This window comes from Chelonia mydas, chromosome 5 (genome assembly GCF_015237465.2).
Source record: "Chelonia mydas isolate rCheMyd1 chromosome 5, rCheMyd1.pri.v2, whole genome shotgun sequence".
Lineage (NCBI taxonomy): Eukaryota > Metazoa > Chordata > Testudines > Cheloniidae > Chelonia > Chelonia mydas.
The window spans coordinates 106,406,458-106,427,545 of record NC_051245.2 but is presented as its reverse complement, the minus strand read 5'-3'; the positions used below and the strand labels follow the sequence as shown (position 1 = coordinate 106,427,545).

Below are 21,088 nucleotides of genomic sequence, written 5' to 3'. Positions count from 1 at the left end.
TCTGTCAGAGCCGAGGGCACTCAGCAACTTGCTGGATCAGGAACTCTGTCAGCATACCCACCTTCTGCAGCTCCCCACTTAGGCTGACCTGCACCTCTGAAATCCATGGGAGTTTTGCACTTGACTTCAATGGGAGTTGGATCAGTCTCTTAGTCTGCATTGCTGAACTTCATTGCTGAAGTGATGAGGACTGGAATAATCCAGTGCAGACAGGATGGGCCTGGTTTCCTGTGTTTACATAATTATCAGGAAGACCCTGGGTTTTTAGGGATGAACAAAGTGTGGGCTAGGGAAGGGCAGATCTAATGGATCCATTTAGCTGTGGATCATCTAGTCTTCTCCCACTTCCCACTCACCCTGTAGGCACTGCATAGACTTAAAATATGTTTGTAGTGATGGTCACAGACAGGGCCATCCTTAGGTATATGCAGCATACGAGGCTCCGTAGGGCACCTGAAAATTTGGGGCACCCCTGGGTCTTAGTGTCCACCCTTCCACCTCTTCCTATCCCTGTTCTGACCTTTCCTGCAGCCTCCCACCACAGCTAGCTGCTGCAGCCTGGTGAGTCTTCCTCCAGAAAATGGTCAGAGAGAGAGTAGTCTGAATTGAGGATCTCACCTCAGCCCGTTGAACTCAGTGCTGCCAGCCATGAGTCTGTCCCAAACCCTTGTGAGGGGGCTGGGCATCCACTAGGGGGCTTCCTCTAGCTTCTCCTGCCCAATTCGCCCCACACCCAAGGCCCAACATAGCTGGTAACTCTAGTCCTTAAAAGTGAAAAAGCCTTCCAGACCTATTAGCACAACATTGAAACTGTTAAAGAGCCATTCAAGTGGTAATGAAGCCATTTAACAGGCATTTGGCAACCCCCAGATATATACTGTCAGTTTCTGAATTTACTGACAAAGCCAGTTGTGCATTACTGTACTGTCTCCTCACTGTATTTTCCACTGAATGCATCCGATGAAGTGAGCTGTAGCTCACGAAAGCTTATGCTCAAATAAATTGGTTAGTCTCTAAGGTGCCACTAATACTCCTTTTCTTTTTACTCAGAACATTTTAGTCTGGAGTTTAAAATATGCTTTAAAAATATGTCATTAGTGTGTTGCTGAAGATTATAAAATCACAACTCCAAAAAAATCCTTGCATAGATTTTTAGATGCACAATCTGAGTATTCATCTTTAGCCTCAAATGCTTGGATCTTCAGACATACAGTTTTTTTTAAATAAATCCTTCAAAAGTCCACCCTTATATAAAATACACATGCGAGCCCAGGCTGCCGTCAGGCATAGGGGGCACCAGTTTAATAATACTGCATAGGGCCCCATAAATCCTAAGGACAGCCCTGGTCACAGAGCAACTTTGATGCCACTTTCAGCCAAAGGAGAGGATCTTTTCTCTGCAGAACTTGCCGCACACAGCCCAGCTTCTCGGATCGTGTGGATTTTGTCATTAAAGAACAGCATCTCTCCTTGAATAGAACGTGAAAATTAGTGTATTGTTTGACGCTTCACCTTACGATTGCTTAGGCCATTGTTTAACACTTGAAATTGAAACTCAGACATAGAATAGTAAAAAAAAATTCTTTATTGTGCATCAGGTGCATTTTTTTCTTTTACAAATAAAATCGAGGGATGAAAACAACTGATCATTATGATGATCGTCATGTTTAAAGAAAGCGTCTGGAAAACACGCTGGCTGTTCACATTTGCACCAGCATTCTAAGTCATGAAGCTAATTATTAACGAGAGAGAGATACCTTGTATATAAGTAGCAGAGTAGGTCTTCCTTCATGTAAACTGATACAGCCCATTCCCTTTACCATTTAGGCAAATATTGAAATGAAAATGGTCCGTGTGTGTACACATGTATATCTACACGATGTACATTCCCCCCTCAATGTTCTGGCATTTGTAGATAAAAGGGATTCAAAACCTCACAGACTACAGTAAGGTGCAAGACCCCAAATTCACATCTGGTGTACACAGGAAGTCTACATTGACTTGAAAGGAATTGCCTCTACTTATGCTGGAGGTGATTTTGGCCAGAGATGATAATGTTACTCCTTAAAAACATACTTGTTAGGAAACTTGCATTTTTGGTCAGCATACCTGTATCGCAGTTCTGTGGATACTAACCAGACCACAGACATGGGCATTGTGCAACGCAGAGAGACCATCCATCACAATGAATTAGAAGTAAAATATTAGTGAGCAGACATGTTCAGCAGCTGAAGCAAATTAACTGAAACCATTTATGGGATTCATAAGAGAAAGATATTCGTTCCAAATTTTACTGCAAAGTGATAAAATCTGAAGGTTTATCCAGTTCTGAAAACCAGGACATTTTCCCACGAGGACACAAGGGTGAAGTTTGAAGTTTAAAAACTTGTTACCTAGCATTTTTCCTAAAACAATTTGAGCAAAAATTGTATCATATTACAATCCACTTGGCAGGGCTTTTTCAGTCCCTTTTAATTTTTAACACTATTTTCTTCATCTGTCTCTGAGTTGTGCCTCTTCAGCAACAAGAACATCTGTGGAAGCTTTTCTTTCACAACAGTTTTAGGGTTTTTAATGTTTACAATATGTTGATCACTTTTGTTGTGTGTATTTAATGTGCTTTTTTACATGGGGGCTAAATTCAGCCTGAAGTAAATGGGGGGCAAATACATGGCCTGAAGTAAATGGGGGGCAAATACATGGTAGTTAGTGGGGTTACAGCAGAGATGAATTTGACCCTCAGCTTGTTTACTGTGAATCCTGGAGCCATAAGTCTTCTGTTTATCCATGGCATGGGTGTAGCCGAGGAAATGCATGTACCCCATATAGCTCTTCTACTGGATTTCAGCTCTGGTTTAGAGGAACACCCTGCACTGTGAACTGAGAGTATTTCAGTCTCCATGCTCTCTTAGTGCTTGGCTTCTCTGCTGAGGCTGACAACACGGTGTGATAGTGGTGGCTTTGTAACAATGGACCCTTATCCACTAGAAACAGGAGTTAGACCACTAAACTCATTTGTCGTGGGGCACCAAAAAGCCATCACATGGCAAGAACCTTTTAGTCCTCTCTGACTTGGATGGGATTCTAACTGTAAGCCTAGAGATGAAAGGTTAAGGGAACATCGATCCCAGGCCCTTTAGGCATTAAGCGCCTCAACACCTTGCCAGATTTGGCCCAGTGAGCATATCCTTCTTCCATTTCTTGTAGTTTCATATATGGGCAGTGGGAGGGGAGAGAACCTGAACTCATTACTGATCTTTATTTGATTGTAATTTGGAAGAATATTTGCAACAAACATGTTTTAATTTTAATATTTGGACTGAAATATGAATTTCACTCTCAGCCTGTTGAAATATTTCAACTGGTGGAAAGAATCTATTTTGTAGTAATCTAAACACATTACAATAGTAATGTACTTGATTTTAATTTTACTAGCCATCCTGACATGAGCTGAAGAGCTGACTGGTTATCCTTTTATGGAGGCTATGTTCTTATCTGTATTTGAATAAAGACTTTTTCTTTTAGTAGTGGAGAAGGGGTTAGGGTGGAGAGGTTTCTAGCACAGCCATTTGCTATCAAGCTTTAGCACATAACTGATAGTGGAAAAACAAAATAGTCTAACAGAACCGGAGGTGGGGGGAGGGAAATGAGCAGCCAAGAGCTCAGTTTTTAGTTCCAGCAGACTCAGCTAGCAGAAGGGAAAGATCTGGGGCTCATTGCCAGAGAAACATTTCTTAGTGTAAACATTTGAAGGCATCTTTAGAATGCCCTTATCATAGGAAGCCCGAAGCTTTTGTACTCTGGAAGTTTTCAAGTCGGCAGCAGCTTGGCAGGCAACTCCGGCAAAGAGACTTTTTAATGTGGATTTTTAGTACAAAGAAAACTAAAACCAAGCTGACCAGAAAGACTGGAATTTCAGCTCTCTCTCTCTCTCGCCCCCTCATAGGATTTTTCTCTCTCTCTTTCTGCAAGCCCTTTAAATCAGAGATTACTGGGTCAGTGACTTTCATTATCCCTCTTATAGCAGTATCCTCTTGTCTTCAAGCTCCTGAAGAAATATTGCTACCTGTAAGTATGGTTTCTGTGTCCTCCCTCTCCGATTGAATATATTGTTGTATGAATTGAATGCTGTAGCGTTTATACCAGTAGTATTATTTAGTGCCTTTATTGAATGTTGCAACAAGGCATACAGACAATATTTACAGTATTTGGGATGAAAGATTCATTCTAATTTCATATGGAAAAGAGGCACTAAGTATTACCAGTGGGTTTACCACTACCTTTAAAGATTAGAAGTGAAAGATTCCAAGTAAATCATATTCTCTTAAAATGCAATTTTTTTACTAATTGATATGTATTTCTAAACTGTCTTTATTCCACCACCAGTACGCTAATAAAGCTTTATAATTTTATATTTTGTTACTTCCCTCTTTAAACTTAAGGGTTTGAATGTGTTAGCAAGGCTTCTTTGAATTTTCTTGTAAGTGAAACACAGTGAAAGAGAGAGATGTGTTACCAAAACCCGAATATGCCTTTAATATTAATAGAAGGTAGAGTAAAGCCCTTCAGATAGATCTATTTGCTTTAGCTGGGAGACTCTGGGTTTTTAAAGCATATTTTAAGGATATATATTTTATCTTGCAGAAGAAATCTGAGTTAAGTTTTTTAACATTTTTTTTGTTTGTATTCAGATAGCTGCCTTCTCTTGACCTGAATTCTACAGACATTGATTTGTAATATTTTAAGGAAGTGCTTTGCTCTGCTCTTTCTTTGCATAGATACAGAACTAATCTCCAAAACTCAGCTTTCTGGTTGTGTCTTGTTCAGCTTCATTCCGTGTCGTGTTGAGATGCATTAATAAGCCGAGCTGCTGCTGCTAATTATACAGTACATCCTGAAAGGAGTATTCAAAAAGCTTTTTGGTATTTATGATCTGGGGAAGTCTATTCAGTGAGCCAATTAACTGATTCAGTGCTGCATAATCTGCTAGGTACAATGAGCAACATGCATCTCCAGTGCTACTATGTACCTAGTATGTCCCATACGAAGCGCGGGCACTTGACTGCTGCTGCCACTGTGCTTAAGTAGTGAACGAGCTCATGGTCTAAATTCACTTGTCCTCTTTCTTCTCCCTTTTTCTAACAGTGTCCACTAACATCCATTGTCGTTAAGCGTCTGTCCGCATCTCCATTATAATCCTTCCCTAACATTTTTAAGGGTTTACGATGGGGATGTTTTCACCCAGTACTCCAACACAGAATAAAAGCCTAGGCTCTAAATTCTTCTTGTGATCTTAAGCAAAACCTTGCTTAGAAGTTAATTGAGTGCTTTGTGATTTAATACCAACTATATGAAAAAGTTGGTGGGCGCATGATCTCCACATGAAGACTGTAAAGCTGTTTAATTGCTTCCCTCCCCTGCCTATGCAAAAATAGCAACCCCTCTCTTAAGGATAAACTGTAAAACAAGTAGCTTAGAAACTGATTACTTTCTTTTATGGAATGAATTTCTGCTGGGATAAGGGAGATATTCTTGATGCTCAGGGAACTTTCTCAGAAAATGAATTCCCCACACTATTATCCCCATTAGCTGTCTATAGTGTATGGAATAACTGTATGCTGATGATATACAGAGTTGTGGAGTCTTGGTTTGGATTTTAATCCTATATCTGAGGCCTTTCAGCTTTGAGACTTTTTTCTACTGCGGGGATTTCTGTTCTATGCAGAAATAGGCAAATAATGCTGCAAAAAGTATCCATGGGTATTAGTTTATTTTTAAATGAATATGCCTAAGTTGTGTTCACTTTCCGCAGCAATTCAAGCGATCCGGTTTAATAGTACACACATTCACGGTAAGTGAATTTTAGCATTTACACCAGATGTGAGCTCATCCAGTGAGGGGAAAAGGAAACATTTGATCTGACCAATCACATCTAAGCAATACATTTAAAATACTCATGATCAAATGGTCATTATTAGTTGAATAATGAATAAACTAAAGAAATTGTGCTCTGCTTGTGGATATCCCATGAGCAGAAAGAGAAGTTAAATTGTTCACTGAGCATTATTGACTCAGCTCTATTTACCACGATCAGTGATCCTGCAATAGCCTAATTTGCACAAGGATAACCTGCTCTCCTATATATGGTTGTCTGTGGAACCAGTTATTGTAGGTAGGTGGTCTGTGCAGAACTGGATGGCAGCAGCTCCTTCACAGTTTGTAACATGAGATCCTACGAACAATTCATCTGCCTTTTATGCACCTAGGTGAAAAACCTGACTAGGAATAATGAAATGTTTTATTTTGTCTATAGCTGCCATTATTGTGATGCCTGCAGCAGCGTTTCAAAGGGCTCTAAAAGCTGGCTTTGAAAATAAACTGCAGCTGTATTCCATCTGATTTTCATATAAAAGTATTATTCTCCAGCTGCCTAGAGCCATCGTGTGAATACATGAAGTTGGCATAGTGGAGATACACTATGCAAACATCTTGAACAATGAAGAAATTAATTAATTTATTTATTTATATAAAAGATAGATACATTGCTAAAGAATGATGCATTACACTTTTTTGTTCCAAAATTACCACATTTACCAGCCTGGAATAATTCTGATGAGAGACACCTTCCAAAAAAGATCAGCTTTAGAATGCTTGAGTGTTAACAGTAGTGAGTATCCTGTAGGCAGTGTCGTCTAGTGGTTTGACCAGGAAGTGAGCAAACCTGGGCTCTATTCCTGACTTTTCTACTGACTTACTGTGTGACCTTCAAGCAAGTAACTGCTCTGTGCTTCATTTTCCCCCACCCATGGAGTAGGAATAACAACACTTAAGTTTCTTTGCAAACAATCTGAGGTTCTCAAATGAAAGATGCTGTATACATGCATAGTATTGTTGTTAATTGCAAATTCTGATTGACCTACAGAGGTGAATGCATTATTTTAAACAATTATTTAGTGTCTCTCATTAGAATTACTTGTTTGAAGGTCACACAGTAAGCACATAGCATGATTGTAAAAACCCAGAGTGCCTAGTATCCCTCCCTCTTTCTAAGAATTGCCAGCTTTACACAAAAGGAAGTGAGGGATCACACAAGCTCCAGGATTTCGTAATCCTTTAGCATGTTGTAAGGAAGTTCCAGAGTGTCACATAGTTCTAAAACAGGGAAACCAGCAAGACCAGTGGAGGGGCTACTTGCTTTTGTCACCAAAAGTGAGGCATGGCCCACTCCTTGATGATGGGAGCCAGAATAAGGCAAAATGAAGATCCTACCCCATTTTTCCCTAGGTTACTCTTTTACCTCTTACAAGAGGACCTATAATTACATACAAGATGTAGCTGGGGAGAGAGTAGTTAGTGGGAGGTTTTAACTGATTTTCAAACTTTCCAAAAAGTTTGGTGTGTGATCGGGAAATGGGCAAAGATTTGCAAAGATTCCTATTTCTCCCAAACTGATTTGCCCATCCCTACAAATAACCATCCACAATAACATTATGCTCCCATTTGAGGGCAGAGGAATTCAGTCAGTGTATAATTCCACAGGAATTAAAAAGGAGGAAGGAAGGATAATGTAGAAAGTAATATTTTACTGGTGACACAATCAAGTTCTACCAGAAGCTGGAACATATAGTTTCCTTCAGACAGCTGTCAAGAAGATAACGCTATATATTTGTGTATGGTTTTAACATTAAGGAGCCCTGGATTCCTAATGAATATATGTACCATGGGGGTGTGAATGTTTAGAGAGTGTTGCTTTCTAGATGTGTAATATTCTGAAAAAACACCCAGGGAACCTGAGTAAGACAAGAGCCCCAGTAAAATGGATTCATCTTTACATTCCCAGCTTCTTGTGGGTAAGCTGTTTCTCTGGGGTTAAATAAGAAGAGGACAGAGACCTCCTAGTTACCTTCTTATGTGGAAAATATTTACAGTATTCATGCAGTGCAATCCAGCAGCTAGAAATTAACTGTAGGGAGTCAAATGTATTAAAATGCAAAAGGAAGAGCTGATTTTAACTGTTGGTCTCTCCAATTATCTTCAGCATAATTGTCTCTTTTTAACACTGCAACCTCTATATCTAAGTTTTAAAACTCTCTAACAGTATGAACAAATAAATGTAACACTTTAAAGAGAAGCAATGCACTAAAAGGAGCTGTGTGGAAGACGAAGTTTTGAGGGGAGGCAGCAATGGGTGTAACAAGCTTGTTAGTCTGTCAGAAACTATGACCTACTTAATCACAATGCCCTTTTAACAATGCACTGTTCACTGTATGGGATGCTGTGTGGGGTTTTGTTTTTTTTTTTCTTTAAAGAGGGCTGGGTTGTTTAGATAAGTTTAAAGTATCTGTTCCTAATTTAGAGAAATCTCATCCCTCTTCATTTTTCTTTCTATGTCTACCTTTTACAAAGTTCCAGGAGCTCTATTTGATGATGAAGAAATGGAGCACTGCTCTCTTAGGAAGAGTCCCATCCAGTCCTTGGAATTTCTCATTGTTGTAGTGGTAGAAATACAGGGCTTTCAGGGTTTGCCTACACAGGGAAAAACTGGTATAGAATACTTATTGCTCAATCGCTATTCCATGTTAGATCCCTGCCTGGATGCTCTTATTCTGCTCTTGGTGTGCTTTGAGAGGTTTCAGTTAATCCACTTCCGAAGCGGACTGTGCACTTTTAGTGCAGAATAAAAGTGACCATACACTTGTGGAATAGCTATTGAGCTTTAAATTCACACTTTCGCTATTTTGCAATACCTTCCCCGTGAATTCCCCATTTAGACCAGCCATTAGGCTTCAACAAGGGACATTGAGGTGGCTACTGGAAAATACAGCCTTTCTTTCAAATTGTGTGATCTCTTCCTCTTTCCTTTCCTGTTACTATTTTCCCCCATGCTCTCTCGCTCTCGTGCTCTCTCTCTCTCTCCCTGCCCCTCTTCCCCCCCGCCCCTGCATTCTGTTCTTCAGTTATGTATATATATACTCTCCAGTATTGACAATGCTGCTTTCTTGGTAGAGCTGTCACCCCAGGCCCAGCAGGTTGTGGGTTTGAGTTCAACAATGGGATTTAAGCTCATGTGCTTATGACTGACATTACAGTGCAATAATACAAGGCTCAGCTATGCTTCAAATATGATAAGTCCAAGTGGTCCCCATTGCTGTCTGGTAGAACTTTAAAATTCCTATGATGCTATGTATAACTTAAGTGTTCAGGCCAACGTTTCTTCTCTTGAACAGTCTAATGTCTTAGGCTTGTGTGAACTATTGCTGACTACATAACAGTTGTGGTATTATGTTGAGAACAATCAAGTCTGAAAATTAGTGACATGAGAATTAATGCTGTCTGATGATTTCCCAATAAAAAATAAACTCAGGATGCATTTTTAAACACTCCCCAGTGGAGATGCTTAAAAAAGTTCCCGTTGCTTTAGAAATGCAATTACTATTTGTAGTTGGATGTCCTCAGTCACTGCTAGGATCAGGGAATTCCACAAACAATGAAGCAACCATATCTGTGTTTATCTTAGGGAAAATGGCAAGTTTTTAAGGGCAGCCGCCGTACATCTAACTTTCATTAAACCCATGAAGAGAGTGTGAGAGAGACTTTAATTGAAATGCGTTTGCCTCCCACTAGGACTACACATTATAAAACAAACAAACCCAGGTAAGTATAATAGACTATAACTGGCAATCTGCTTGGGGAGAGGCCCAGAACCGAGCTATTATGGAAAGCAAATTCAGTTTCATCCTCAAATAGTATAACTTTGTGATGCACAATTTTTGTTCAGGAGACATTTTCATGGCATTATGATATTAAGTAAATTGAGTTTTCCACTGAATGCATCCAGTGAAGTGAGCTGTAGCTCACGAAAGCTTATGCTCAACTAAATTTGTTAGTCTCTAAGGTGCCACAAGTACTCCTTTTCTTTAAGTAAATTGAGTAATTCAACAAACATAAAACAAGTTAAGTGTGGATGAAACAGGGAATCATTGGCATTTTTGGTGTTGCCTGTCGTCATAACCAGCCTCATACTGGTAAGCTGTAGCGCAAAAAGGGCAGGTCCTTTCCAGCTCGAGGTTCTGTGATCTAGCTCAGAGTGGCAGTGGAGGGATATACGAGGAAGACCTGGATCTATCTGATACAGTTTTCTGTCTGAGGGCTATTTTCCCTGACTGAGAAAAAAGATTGCTGTGAAATAATAATTGAAGCATCATGCACCGAAATACTTATTGTCCTTTGATTTTAGCTATGTCAAGTAACATACAGGAGCTACATACACAGATAAGGGCTATTTGAAAAGGGGGAAAAAAGAGGGGTATTGTTCTCTTGCATCACAAAATGCAGCGGAAAAGCTATGCTAAGTGTCTGGTTTCTGTATGGCCTCTAATCTGTGTTTTGTGGTGAATGGGACTAGAACATTAAACAACAACTGGCCAGAACCGATTTTGTGTTAATTGCATGCTCTAAGGTGACAGCTACATAATTTAGAAGCTCAGAGTTCCTGCCTTTGCCCCTGGCTAAGTTTTAACTAAGCTAATAATCTTTTTCTTTCTTAAAGGAATTTTAGAACTTATTTTGTTTTTTAAATTTCTTTGTTTTTTCCAATGTGTTTTTTTCTACTGCACATTAATCTTTCTTAATATTGTTTGTTACAAATAAACCAAACCTACTTTCACCCCACATTAGTCACCCCCTCCCCACTGTCCCTCTCCCTTTAAAAAATGCAATTGCTAAGTGAAAACTCCCAGGCACCCAGAGCCACACACAGTGCAGATCTTATGGCCTGATCCAACTCCCACTGATTTCAGTCCTCAGCAATTAAAGTTCTTTTGTAGGGTATTCTGTACTGTAATTGGGAGCTATTGGGCCTATTTCTGATGTTATTTATGGTGATTTTACACCAGTATAAATCCACTGAAGTCAATGGAGTTACTCCTGATTTACATCAGATTAATTGTGATTAGAATCAGGCTCATAGCATGCACAAAGATTTCTGTACCATTCACAAGTTCTAAATAAGTAAGATCATGCTGGAATATTTCCTACAGATTCTTTTAAATTGCATATTGGTTATTTAAAGACTGTCTTAAATCCTGCTGTTTGATTGTGGATTTAAGACATTTTTGGGCCAAAGTCTTCCCTCAGAACAGGTGGTCAGCTCCTGTAGTCTTCAGTGAGAGTTGCACAGGTGTATCTGATGGAAAGACTGAGCCTTATTAAGTTTCCATAACACACAAGTATGGAAGGATACTATGATATTTCAGGTACGCTTTTGTAGTGCCTGGAATGTATATTTCTAGCAAAGCAACACCTGGTTTAAAAATGGCACAAATTTTTAAAAAGGAGCAGACTGTTTCAAAATAATGTTTGTGCTCCTGTTGATGTGAGACAAGGCATCCTGCTTTGAGATGATTTTATCCACTGATTGCTTGAATGACTTGCAGTAATAATTCCCAGATTTAAAATTGGCCTTATTCTGAATGGAGAACGTCATGCTCAAGGCTCTCACTTTCATATCTTTCATTTTCATGCTTTGGTATAACGGAAAAGGATCCCTTATGTCCTTTCATTTTGCAGCCACAGTGTGACTGAAAAAAACAAGGTTATCATTCTTAAAGACTTAAAGAGACAGCATTGTAATGAACAAAAGGGAGACAATGGCAGGAACATATGGCGTGTATGTGTGCACTGATATAACAGCACTGCCTGTGTAACCCACACACCTTCTAGGTGTGGTGTTGTTTCCCATCTAGTGGCACTGAGGCCACTTAGAGAGAGATATAAAATGAGTCTGCTCTACAGCCTGAGCTAACAGGCAGTTGGCTTTTAGCTCATGTGGTAGAGGCTCATGCACTAAGCTTCAGAGGCCCCAGGTTCGATCCCACCCCCCCTCCCCCCGCCCCCGACGACCAGGGTCTGTTAGTGTTACACCTTCAGGCACAATTGATTAAAACAAGCCTATGACAGACAGTGACAACAGGACAATAGGTCTATCATCCAGCATTTCAAAGAGAAGAAGCTTCCCACGCCATGCCCCTCCACATACTCTGCCCCCCACCCTCCCATAAAAAAAGCCAAGTTCTTCACTCATGTTTTCCAGGGGTAATGAGAGAAAACTGCCTAATTCTGATTAACCCTCTTCCTGCACACACACATCCCTTACTATTTGACACAGGGCAACTAGTTCTGCATGAGAGCACATAAGAATGGCCATACTGGGTCAGACCAAAGGTCCGTCTAGCCCAGTATCCTGTCGCCTGACAGTGGCCAATGCCTGGTGCTTCAGAACAGAACAGATAATCAGCAAGTGATCCATGCCCTATTGTCCATTCGCAGCTTCTGGCATATTTACCTATGTCATTGCCCTGAGTTTATGGAACAGTGTCCAGGAGCACAGAAAACAGATCAGCTCACTCTTAGTCAGAGTCAAGAAATACATGTAAGTATGATGTGGGTGAAAGCAGCATTATGACCCAGACCCTGGAAATGCTTCTTATCTGAATAGACAGTAGGGCTCTTCACTTTTTCAGGCACACAGGCAGCACATAAAGTAAACAATAATGTTCCCAAGCAATATCAATTTTTAACTAGTTCTCATCCTGCAGTCACACTGCCCAGACTCTGATTCCATCATGTCTTGCAAGCTAAATAGTGTTGGGTTCTGTTAATAATACTTCAGGGGACACACCTATCAGTTCATCCCTGTATCTGATTGTATCTTGTCTGTGGATTAAAAGAAAAGTTTTCAGTGTGAACCAATGACCCTGTTAGAGAGCTCTGAACTACTGGAGATGCCATCAGTTGGGTCAGATGTAAACCTGAGGGCCTGACCCCTTGCAATCATTGACAAAGTGCTACAGGATAGTTAATGTTCTAGTCAAACCCAAAAATCAGTAGTCATGCTCTTCCTACCTAAACACCCACTGTGTCTTAAGAAATTGGCATCTTATCTGTAACTGGTCAAAGGTTTAGAAGGTGAGAAGCAGTCCCCGTTCTATGGTAGCTGTGCCTCATTCATTCTGCATTGGCTTGCATAGGTGAAAATGTTATGCATCTAATCCACAGTCATTCTGTCTTTTGGCACTCAAAGCACAGCTTTAAATGTTGCAGCGTGGCAGCACTCATGAATTGTCAAAAGTGCGGTAGGAAAGGCCATGCTAGAGCTAGCATTATCTCTTCAACTCCCTCTACAGACTCTGTCTTCAGCCTAGAAGTTTCTCCTCAAGACTGAAGCCAGGGAGTTATCTCATTCCACTTCTTGACCTACCCCTCCCACTGCTAATGTCCTCCAGCAAAGAGAGGGTCTGGCAATAGGGAAGACCCCTAACAGTCTCCACTATAGATATGTTTAGAGGCTGGGATGAGGTGTCATTCTAAGGATACCAGGATTACAGCTGATATACTCTAATAATTGGCACTGCAAGATACATGCCAAACTTCAACAACAGGTATCCCGATTCAATTGTTAGTTATATCCATTACCCATCTGTGTAGGGTAATTTAATGCCTAATCCTGCAGCCCCTTACTCAGGTGAGTTATCCCATTAAGGGTTTGAATGACTGGGCTCCTGGGCTGTAATTTCTTAGCTGTGGAGACTTTGTCTCCTTTTGTTTTTCCATAAAGCACCATGTACTGCAGAAACAATTCAGATTAGTAAATAAATTGAAATCCAAAAAAGATGTCGAGGTGGATTAAGTAGCTGTTTAAATAAACTGCAAGTAAGTACATTTGGAGGGGTTTTTTCCTTCAGAACAAGTTACAAATGTACATAGTTATGAACAGAGAGAATATATTTCTATTCATTCCTGAATAATTGCACTTATTATGGTGATTTATTTTTGTCCTGGGTTCCCCTTGTTTGTATGTGTTAGGAAATGCTGATTTGGAAACACCACATGTAGGAACTGCAGACGGGAACTCAGGAAGTGAAACAAGTCATCTACAATGCTAGCTGGCTACCCATGATTAAATAAAATGTTATATGGATTTTTTTCTTGAAGAGAAAAGAAAACATATTTTACAACATATAAACCAATCAGGAACTTGAGTGTGAATCAAAGCACTTTGCCCTACTTGCCATCCTATAATTCAAGACATCCCAGAGCTTTCAAAGGAAATTTTTGTTTCAGCTGCCATCTTGGTGGGTGGTATGACAGTCTTTTGAGGAGTTGTGTCTACCTGCCTCTGCTATGGGTGAAATTACAAGGAAGCTAGTAATGTAGACTATTGCATCCATGGTTTTAACAGAGTAACTTGCTCATTCACTGCGATCATTCATAAATCTTCACTGTATATATTTACATTCTATAAGTCAGGTGGGCCAGAATACATTACTGCAATGTGCTTTTGGTTTTGGTCTTTCTCAGAGTTAAGTATTAGTTCACATTTGTAAAATCTGTTGTTTCCAAAGTTTTTGAAGATATTTTTCATGAAACTGTTAATCCTGTAATGATGTAACATGTGAAGAAAACCCTTCTAAGAAAAGGAGGATACTTGATTGATTTGCACTTATTGGGACACAAGGATAGAAAAAAGGTAGAGTCATATGCCAAGTCATTTTCAGTGCCAGTATATAAAAGCTTGACCGTGTCATTCTTAATGGACAGCACAGATGAAATGCAGACTATTTAAAAATACTTTGCAACAACATAAATCAATTTGTTCTCTAATCAGCTCAGCAAATTACTCGCCTTCTTGGAGTCAAATCCGGACCAACTGTGAGTGAGTCCAATTCTGGGGAAGCCAGTGGAGCTGTACTTACACCTGGTCTGAATTTGATGTGGTAGTGATTTCTTATAACACCGTTTTTAATCCAGAAAGATGCCAACACACTTTATAAATGAATGCTGTAACAAATCTTTGCCACCTAAATTTTCACAATTATCGTATGTTGGATACCACAGTCACTTGGAACTTCGCATCAATGTGGGCGTAGGATCATAGTAGGATCCTCCTACTATGAAAGCACAGAATTCCACCTCTTGAACTAAAGAAGTATTTCCATGAATTGCTAGCTATGACACACAGCTGAGCAGTGTAATTCCGTCCAGTTAAGGACAGTACACATTAGCTACACATTAGCTAATTACTGGCAATGTACCTACTGCACCACTGATGGGACTCAGCAGGCAAATACTGCAGAGCACACTGGATGCAATGTTTGAAGTACACTAGGAGGAGGAGGCTCATCAGGTCGTTAGCTGTTATCATGGGTCTCACTGTTATGTGGTGAGATGGTTCTGAACCATATTGTGGTGAAGGGACACAGCGGAGAAGAAATATATTTGGAATGTGTTTCAGGCAGGTCCGCAGCCAGTCACATATTTGTATACAAGCTTAGCTTTGCATCGGTTATGGAGGTGGGTAGGGGCAATCCTTGGTGCTCCCTACCCACATTCTTATTCAGACTTGACCAGGTTGGAGAATTTGTGGGGTTGGAATACAAAATGGGGAAGGGGTAGAAGGACCTGATGCTATATCTTTCCACTTAGAGGATTTTAAGGCACTCCAAAAGATAGATGGGAGTTTGTATAAAATCTGTTTCCTACTGTTCAACAGTCTGTTCTCCAAGACAGTAGAAGTAGCTGCTGGTGATGTGATTGGTATCTTTTCTCCAGGGATTTAGCAGGGGGTGACTGCTGATTTATTTAAGTTAGTTTTCAAGCTGGAAAACTTCCCTAAAAAGCAGATCTCATACCTGACAGAGAGAATTTCGAGGAGAGGTGAAGTGTATAAGCAGGTTGTTAGCCAAGAGTGAAAGCTTATGTTCATGGCTGGCACTTTTAACTTCTTCAGTAAATGAAGATGATCAAAGGGCAATGGCTAGGGGCGCAGTGACCAATGCATACAATTATGGGACTAATGAAAAACTCTGACAGGTTGCTGTTGCAAGTTTAAAGGACTCTGGTTGTACGTTCTTAGCCAGTTCTGTCAGAGTTGGATTTTGCTGAAATAGTCTGACCCATGCATATAATTTGAGACCAAAAGTGAAAGCTTCTAGGGTTTCAAATATATATTAAAACAAACAAACAAAACCCCACCACCCTAGGAAATAGTCAACTGTTTTCTCTGAGTTGAAGTTTAGAGGGCCCAAGTACTTAATCATGTGCTTAAGATTAAGAATGTGAGTAGTTCCATTGAGGTCACATGCTTAAAGCTAGGTACATGCTTAAGTGCCTTGCTGAATTGAGCCCAAAGTGAGTGGTTCAGTCTTGTGGTATTGTAGGAGGTAAATAATGTTTAACAATTTCCTACAACTACTGTTGGCTGCTCAATAAAATATAAAGTCAGACTGATCAGTATTGTAGGGAGCAGTGGGGCCAGTCTACTGGGAAACACTTTAGCAAGGACTTAACTGTTGCCATTAAGGAAGGGAGGCAATGAGAGGTCGGCAGTTCTGGATTTTTATCATTTTGGGGGAAAGACAACTGGTGGCAGTACAACTTTCATTAGTTTGGACATTCTGTATAAATAGGGAGTGAGAATAAATTTCTCATAGAAACTTAAGGAATGTCTGTCAGAACCTGTAGCTTTCCCATCGTGGAGATGTTTAAGAGCTTATCAGATTTAATTAAAATACAGTCATTCTCTAAACTTTGTGAAACATCTTTGATTAGTTTGGGAAATTTTAAATTCTGCTTTCAGGTGTTAAGGAGATGAGCGTCAACTAAACACCTAGCTAGCTAGGTGGACTTTTTGACATTAGAAAGACTGTTTTTCCTGAGAAGAGTACAGCTGCTTTTTAAAAAGGTCCTTCATTTATAAACATGTCATTCAAAGAACCACAGGCAAAATAAACTTACTGGTACTCAGTTTATCCACCTCAGAAGGATGAAGGTTAACTCTAACTAAGAGCTATAAGAGACATCAAGTCATTTTTATTTCCTATTGTTTTCACTGACATATTTGAAAATAATTCATTTTCCCTACAAATATTTCCCTTTTCCATTGATCGATTGGTTGCATCAGCCTCTTCTCAGGTTGCATCAGCCTCTTCTCAGCTTTGACAGGAGCAGCAACAACAATTTTAATGTTGTAGTGCAACATCATGCCATACACTTATGTTCGTGCTCCAGTTAACCTGCTACGGCAGAGCCAGTGGAGGGAGAATAAAGGATTGGGTCTTGGTAAGGTCCATTAAATTGGAGGCTAGTGATTTTTTTTCAACGTATCATTGCAATGCAGTGGTAGATTTAACAAACAGACAGCTGCTCCACTCCCCTTCATTCAGCTATACTGAGTCTGGAGAACTATTTCTATTTCCATTTGGAACCTACTTAGCTATTGTCTTGATACACCAATCAGACTAGAATCCAGTTCAGTCTCTCCTAGCTGTGTTGTCACCGCAGTGCTACCAGTAGTAAAAAGTAGTTGTATATAGGATTCTATATGTACTCCAGATTTAGTGTGTGTGTATGTATACTTCAAGTCAGCGGGAACAACTCGGAATTCATATAAGGAGCAGATCTGTTGAGTGAGATGGTGCCATTTTTAAATTATCCATTTTCTGACCACTTAATGTTGCCTAGAGGTCAAGTTAGTTTACTATTTGACATGACCTGCAGTTGTGGGACTGATGACAGATCTCTTTGCCTGTCTTTTCAATAGATGTTCACTGCTTCATGCCATTTTTTCCTCTATCTTTTGCAGGATTAGCAGACATTTAAAGCACGCTGAAAGCACATCCATCATTTTTGTCACGATTGATCAACGAGTTTTATTAAAGCCCAAAAAGACTTTGAAAGGCGCCCTTGTCCAAATTTCAATCACAAGGGCATATCTTAATAGAAAACATACAGTACGTTATTGCCTGAGACTAAAGTCGTTCCCCTTGGTTATATGGTGAAACTCTGCTGGAGAACGAAGAGAAGACCTCTTTTGTTTAGGACTTTTACTAGTTGACGGGAACTGGATTTCCCTAATAATATGAAGCCTTTTGAGAATAGCAGTTTGTTTCCACTGCTCGCTGTTATCCTGAGATGCGTCTGCTCCTCCTTTATCAGTGTCAACCTTGGGGTGAAAGTGATGAAGGGCCAGTCTGTCTTCCTGTCAGAAGATGACCTGCAGTTTTCCATTCCCAGAGAGAAAGATGCTTGCAAAGTGGAAGTTGTGATGAATGAGCCAATAACACAGAGGGTTGGGAAACTAACTCCACAGGTATGTAGGATCAGAATTTTACTGCACTGTTGTCTCTTGGGTAGGGTGTGTGTGTGCCTTAAAGGCCATGAAATAGTTTTATTGTAAGGAACAGTCATCTGAAAGGGTGGGGTAATAATGAACAAGCATAGAAATACACCACCTTTGTGAGTGAGATTTAATTTTTTATTAAAAATAGCTGGTTGGATGAGAATTATATCCCTAGTGCTGAAAACATTTTGTTCATGAATACAGTAACACCTGCACATGAAGGTGGAGTTGACCAGTATCTGGTTTCCACTGTGATGAACTAAATCAGCAGCTCTTTCAAAACTTTCTGTTAGGAGCCAGTGTGTAGCCTACCAGCTGCTTGTTTGTGTTTAGTGAGGATAACCAGTGTCCCTAGGGTAATGCATAGAAGGCTAAAACTCTTTACATTTTAGTCATGCAGTCACTACATTGGGAGCAATTAAAAAATAATCATCAGATACATTAAGCACATTGCATACAGTGTTATTTGTTTTGCTTCTCAACCACCAGATTACTAACAGATGGGAAATATATAAAAGGATTTTGTTATCTCTTTACATTTCTAATATGTAGCAACATCAAAGTGTACTTTCATCTAATCTTTCTGGTAAATTCCACCATCTGAGTTTATTAGAAAGAAGCTATTAGTAGTAATAAGCATGGACAAACTGGCACTGATAAAAGATGAATAGACGCAAAACAAACCATAATCAAACAGTATTTCCCCCCAAGATTGGAAAAGGTAGGGTTAACTTTAATATATGCAGTCTAATATATGCATAATCTTCTCCTTGCTTCCTGGTTTTGCAAGCAGAAGTATCAAACTACCCAGAGTAAATCTCTTTCTTGAAGTATTTGTGGTCTGGATAACAATTTTTTCACACCAGAGTTGCTTATCTAAACTGAACCAAAACTTTGAGAGTTACATTTTGCCTCTGTGCATGTGCAGACTGTAAGGGCAAGGGGAGAAGGCTGGAGTAGTGGTGCTGGGGTATCAGTCCTCTACATGCTGCTCCCACTACAGCTTCTTTGTGCCACTCAGGTGACTCAAAGGAGTTGTAGAAATGGTTTAACTGCTCAGGGAGGATTCTCCCAGTGTGTAAAAATCCTTGTGTGGTTCAGAGACCCTGAATTAGCTTCTACATGCCCCTCCTTTTGGACCCTTTAATGCTGGGGGCATGTATAGGAGAAAAGAGGGGAGTGGCCAGGACTTCTCTATGCCCTAGTGAATCCCCCAGGGCTGGAGTGGCTCCTTGAGAAACAGGCAGCTGGGCGAAAGTTAGAGCAGACCTAAAGATGTTGTAACTTACTTTGGGGGCTGCCTGAGTCCATTGGCTCCAGGGAGTGAAGGCAACATAATGCAACCCTGATCTGCATTCCTACCCTGAGCTGTGCCAAGCACTAGATTGGAGCCACTTCTCCAGGAGCACTGGGAATGTGTATTCACCACAACCTTACTTCTTGGACACCTGGAAAACAGAGCCAGCAGCTGTCCTCTCACCCTCACCTCCTCCTCTTCCTTCAGTCACCAGGACCCTACTCATAAGGCCTTCTCTTCCAGGGAGGTGGCAGGGGGGCCCTGTACTACCTTGGCTACTTGGAGGAGGCAACAACCAAAGCAATGAGCCTTCCTCTCCAATCCCCCAGCATCCAGAGGAGCTGGGAGGGCACCCTCTTGGACTGGTGAAGGTGGTCCTCCTTATCAACAAGCAGCAGGGTGGCACCCTCGGGTAGTAGCAGCACCAACGGGGCCACCAGGGTCTAGTCTGGTATGAATGGGCCTGCTCTGCTTTGCTGTTGGGTTTGGAGTCACATGGCTTCATCCTTGACTCTAGCCTCTGCTGCTCTTCCTTTTGCTGGAGGCTGTCTGCAGACTCAGGCAGATGTCACTGCAACACTTCCACTCAGCTCATGTTTTCGATCTATTATTTGCAACCATCAGGGCTAGAAACTTTTTTTGAAATGAAAGCTTTTAATCTAATCACATGACTTTGGGAGGCAGAGTCCTAGGCACTGGCCTAAAGTGTTAACCTAACCTTTACTCTGGTATTAAGCTAGCCCATGGTTGGTGCTGAGCATGCTCTGTCAACCAGTAAATGCTGCAGTCAGAAACTGTCTCTAGTCTGATATGGTTTATTGTCATTAAAGTGAGTAATGTAACAGGAATGTGTGACAATTTAATTATAAATTGTAATTGAAAAGCTGTTGAAGTGGAAAAAATAAAGCTAGACAGTAATTAGGAAAAGATTTAGCTCTCCTTTGTTTTACTTAGGAAATTTATAGACAATTACAGTTGCCTGTTCGTATAAAAGGAGAACATATTAGGAAACATAAAACAGATGTTTCTTTTAGCAAAGCAGATTGTGCCTTTATTTTATAATCACTATCTATCAATGGTAGGAGGCTTATGTAGAAAGGTTCTTCATTTTTTAAAAAATCTCCCTTGTTATCAGTTAAGAACAAGAACTAATGATGTCTTGTAAAAATGTTTATTCATAAGATAAACCTTATCCTCTGGTGGATCACACAGCCTAAACCAGAGATGCATGATGAAAACTGAGTTCTCAGACTGAGGCCAGATGCTCAACCTGTGTTGATCAGTGTAATGCCCTGGATTCTGAAGGAGCTACATTGATTTACACCAGCTTCGAAGCTGACCCTTAAAGTGCAACATTGAACTGTGGAGATCTAGCATGCAGGAAGGGTTTTTTAAAATTATACACTGTGCATATTTGTTGTTTAGGCAAATGGTCCTAACTTCAGCTGCGTATTCTTTCTTAACATCATGATTTGAGAACTTCAATTAACACTTTCTAGTTCGCTAATTAAAATAATATTTAAATATCATTCTACTCTATAATAGAGAACATGCATTTCACAATACTTTGATTAATGTTTGTATGTTAACCAAAGTCATCACTAAAAAGAAAA

The 21,088-nt window shown here is 40.2% G+C and overlaps 1 protein-coding gene across 5 annotated transcripts in view; it reads left to right on the top strand.

The window, feature by feature from the left end:
- Positions 1–3,654: 3,654 nt before the first annotated feature.
- The window catches only part of FREM1 (FRAS1 related extracellular matrix 1), a 97,480-nt gene continuing 80,046 nt past the window's right edge, over positions 3,655–21,088 (top strand). For 2 of the 5 annotated variants that reach the window (XM_037901990.2, XM_037901989.2), the window contains exons 1-2: positions 3,658–4,068; positions 17,642–18,148. In XM_037901990.2, coding sequence (XP_037757918.1) covers positions 17,918–18,148 — 231 coding nt within the window. In that variant the 5' untranslated portion in view covers positions 3,658–4,068; positions 17,642–17,917. Of the gene's footprint in view, positions 4,069–9,517; positions 9,655–14,402; positions 14,528–17,641; positions 18,149–21,088 lie in introns of all 5 variants that reach the window. The other 3 variants (XM_043547220.1, XR_006291085.1, XM_007053431.4) reach the window with 3 other exon arrangements.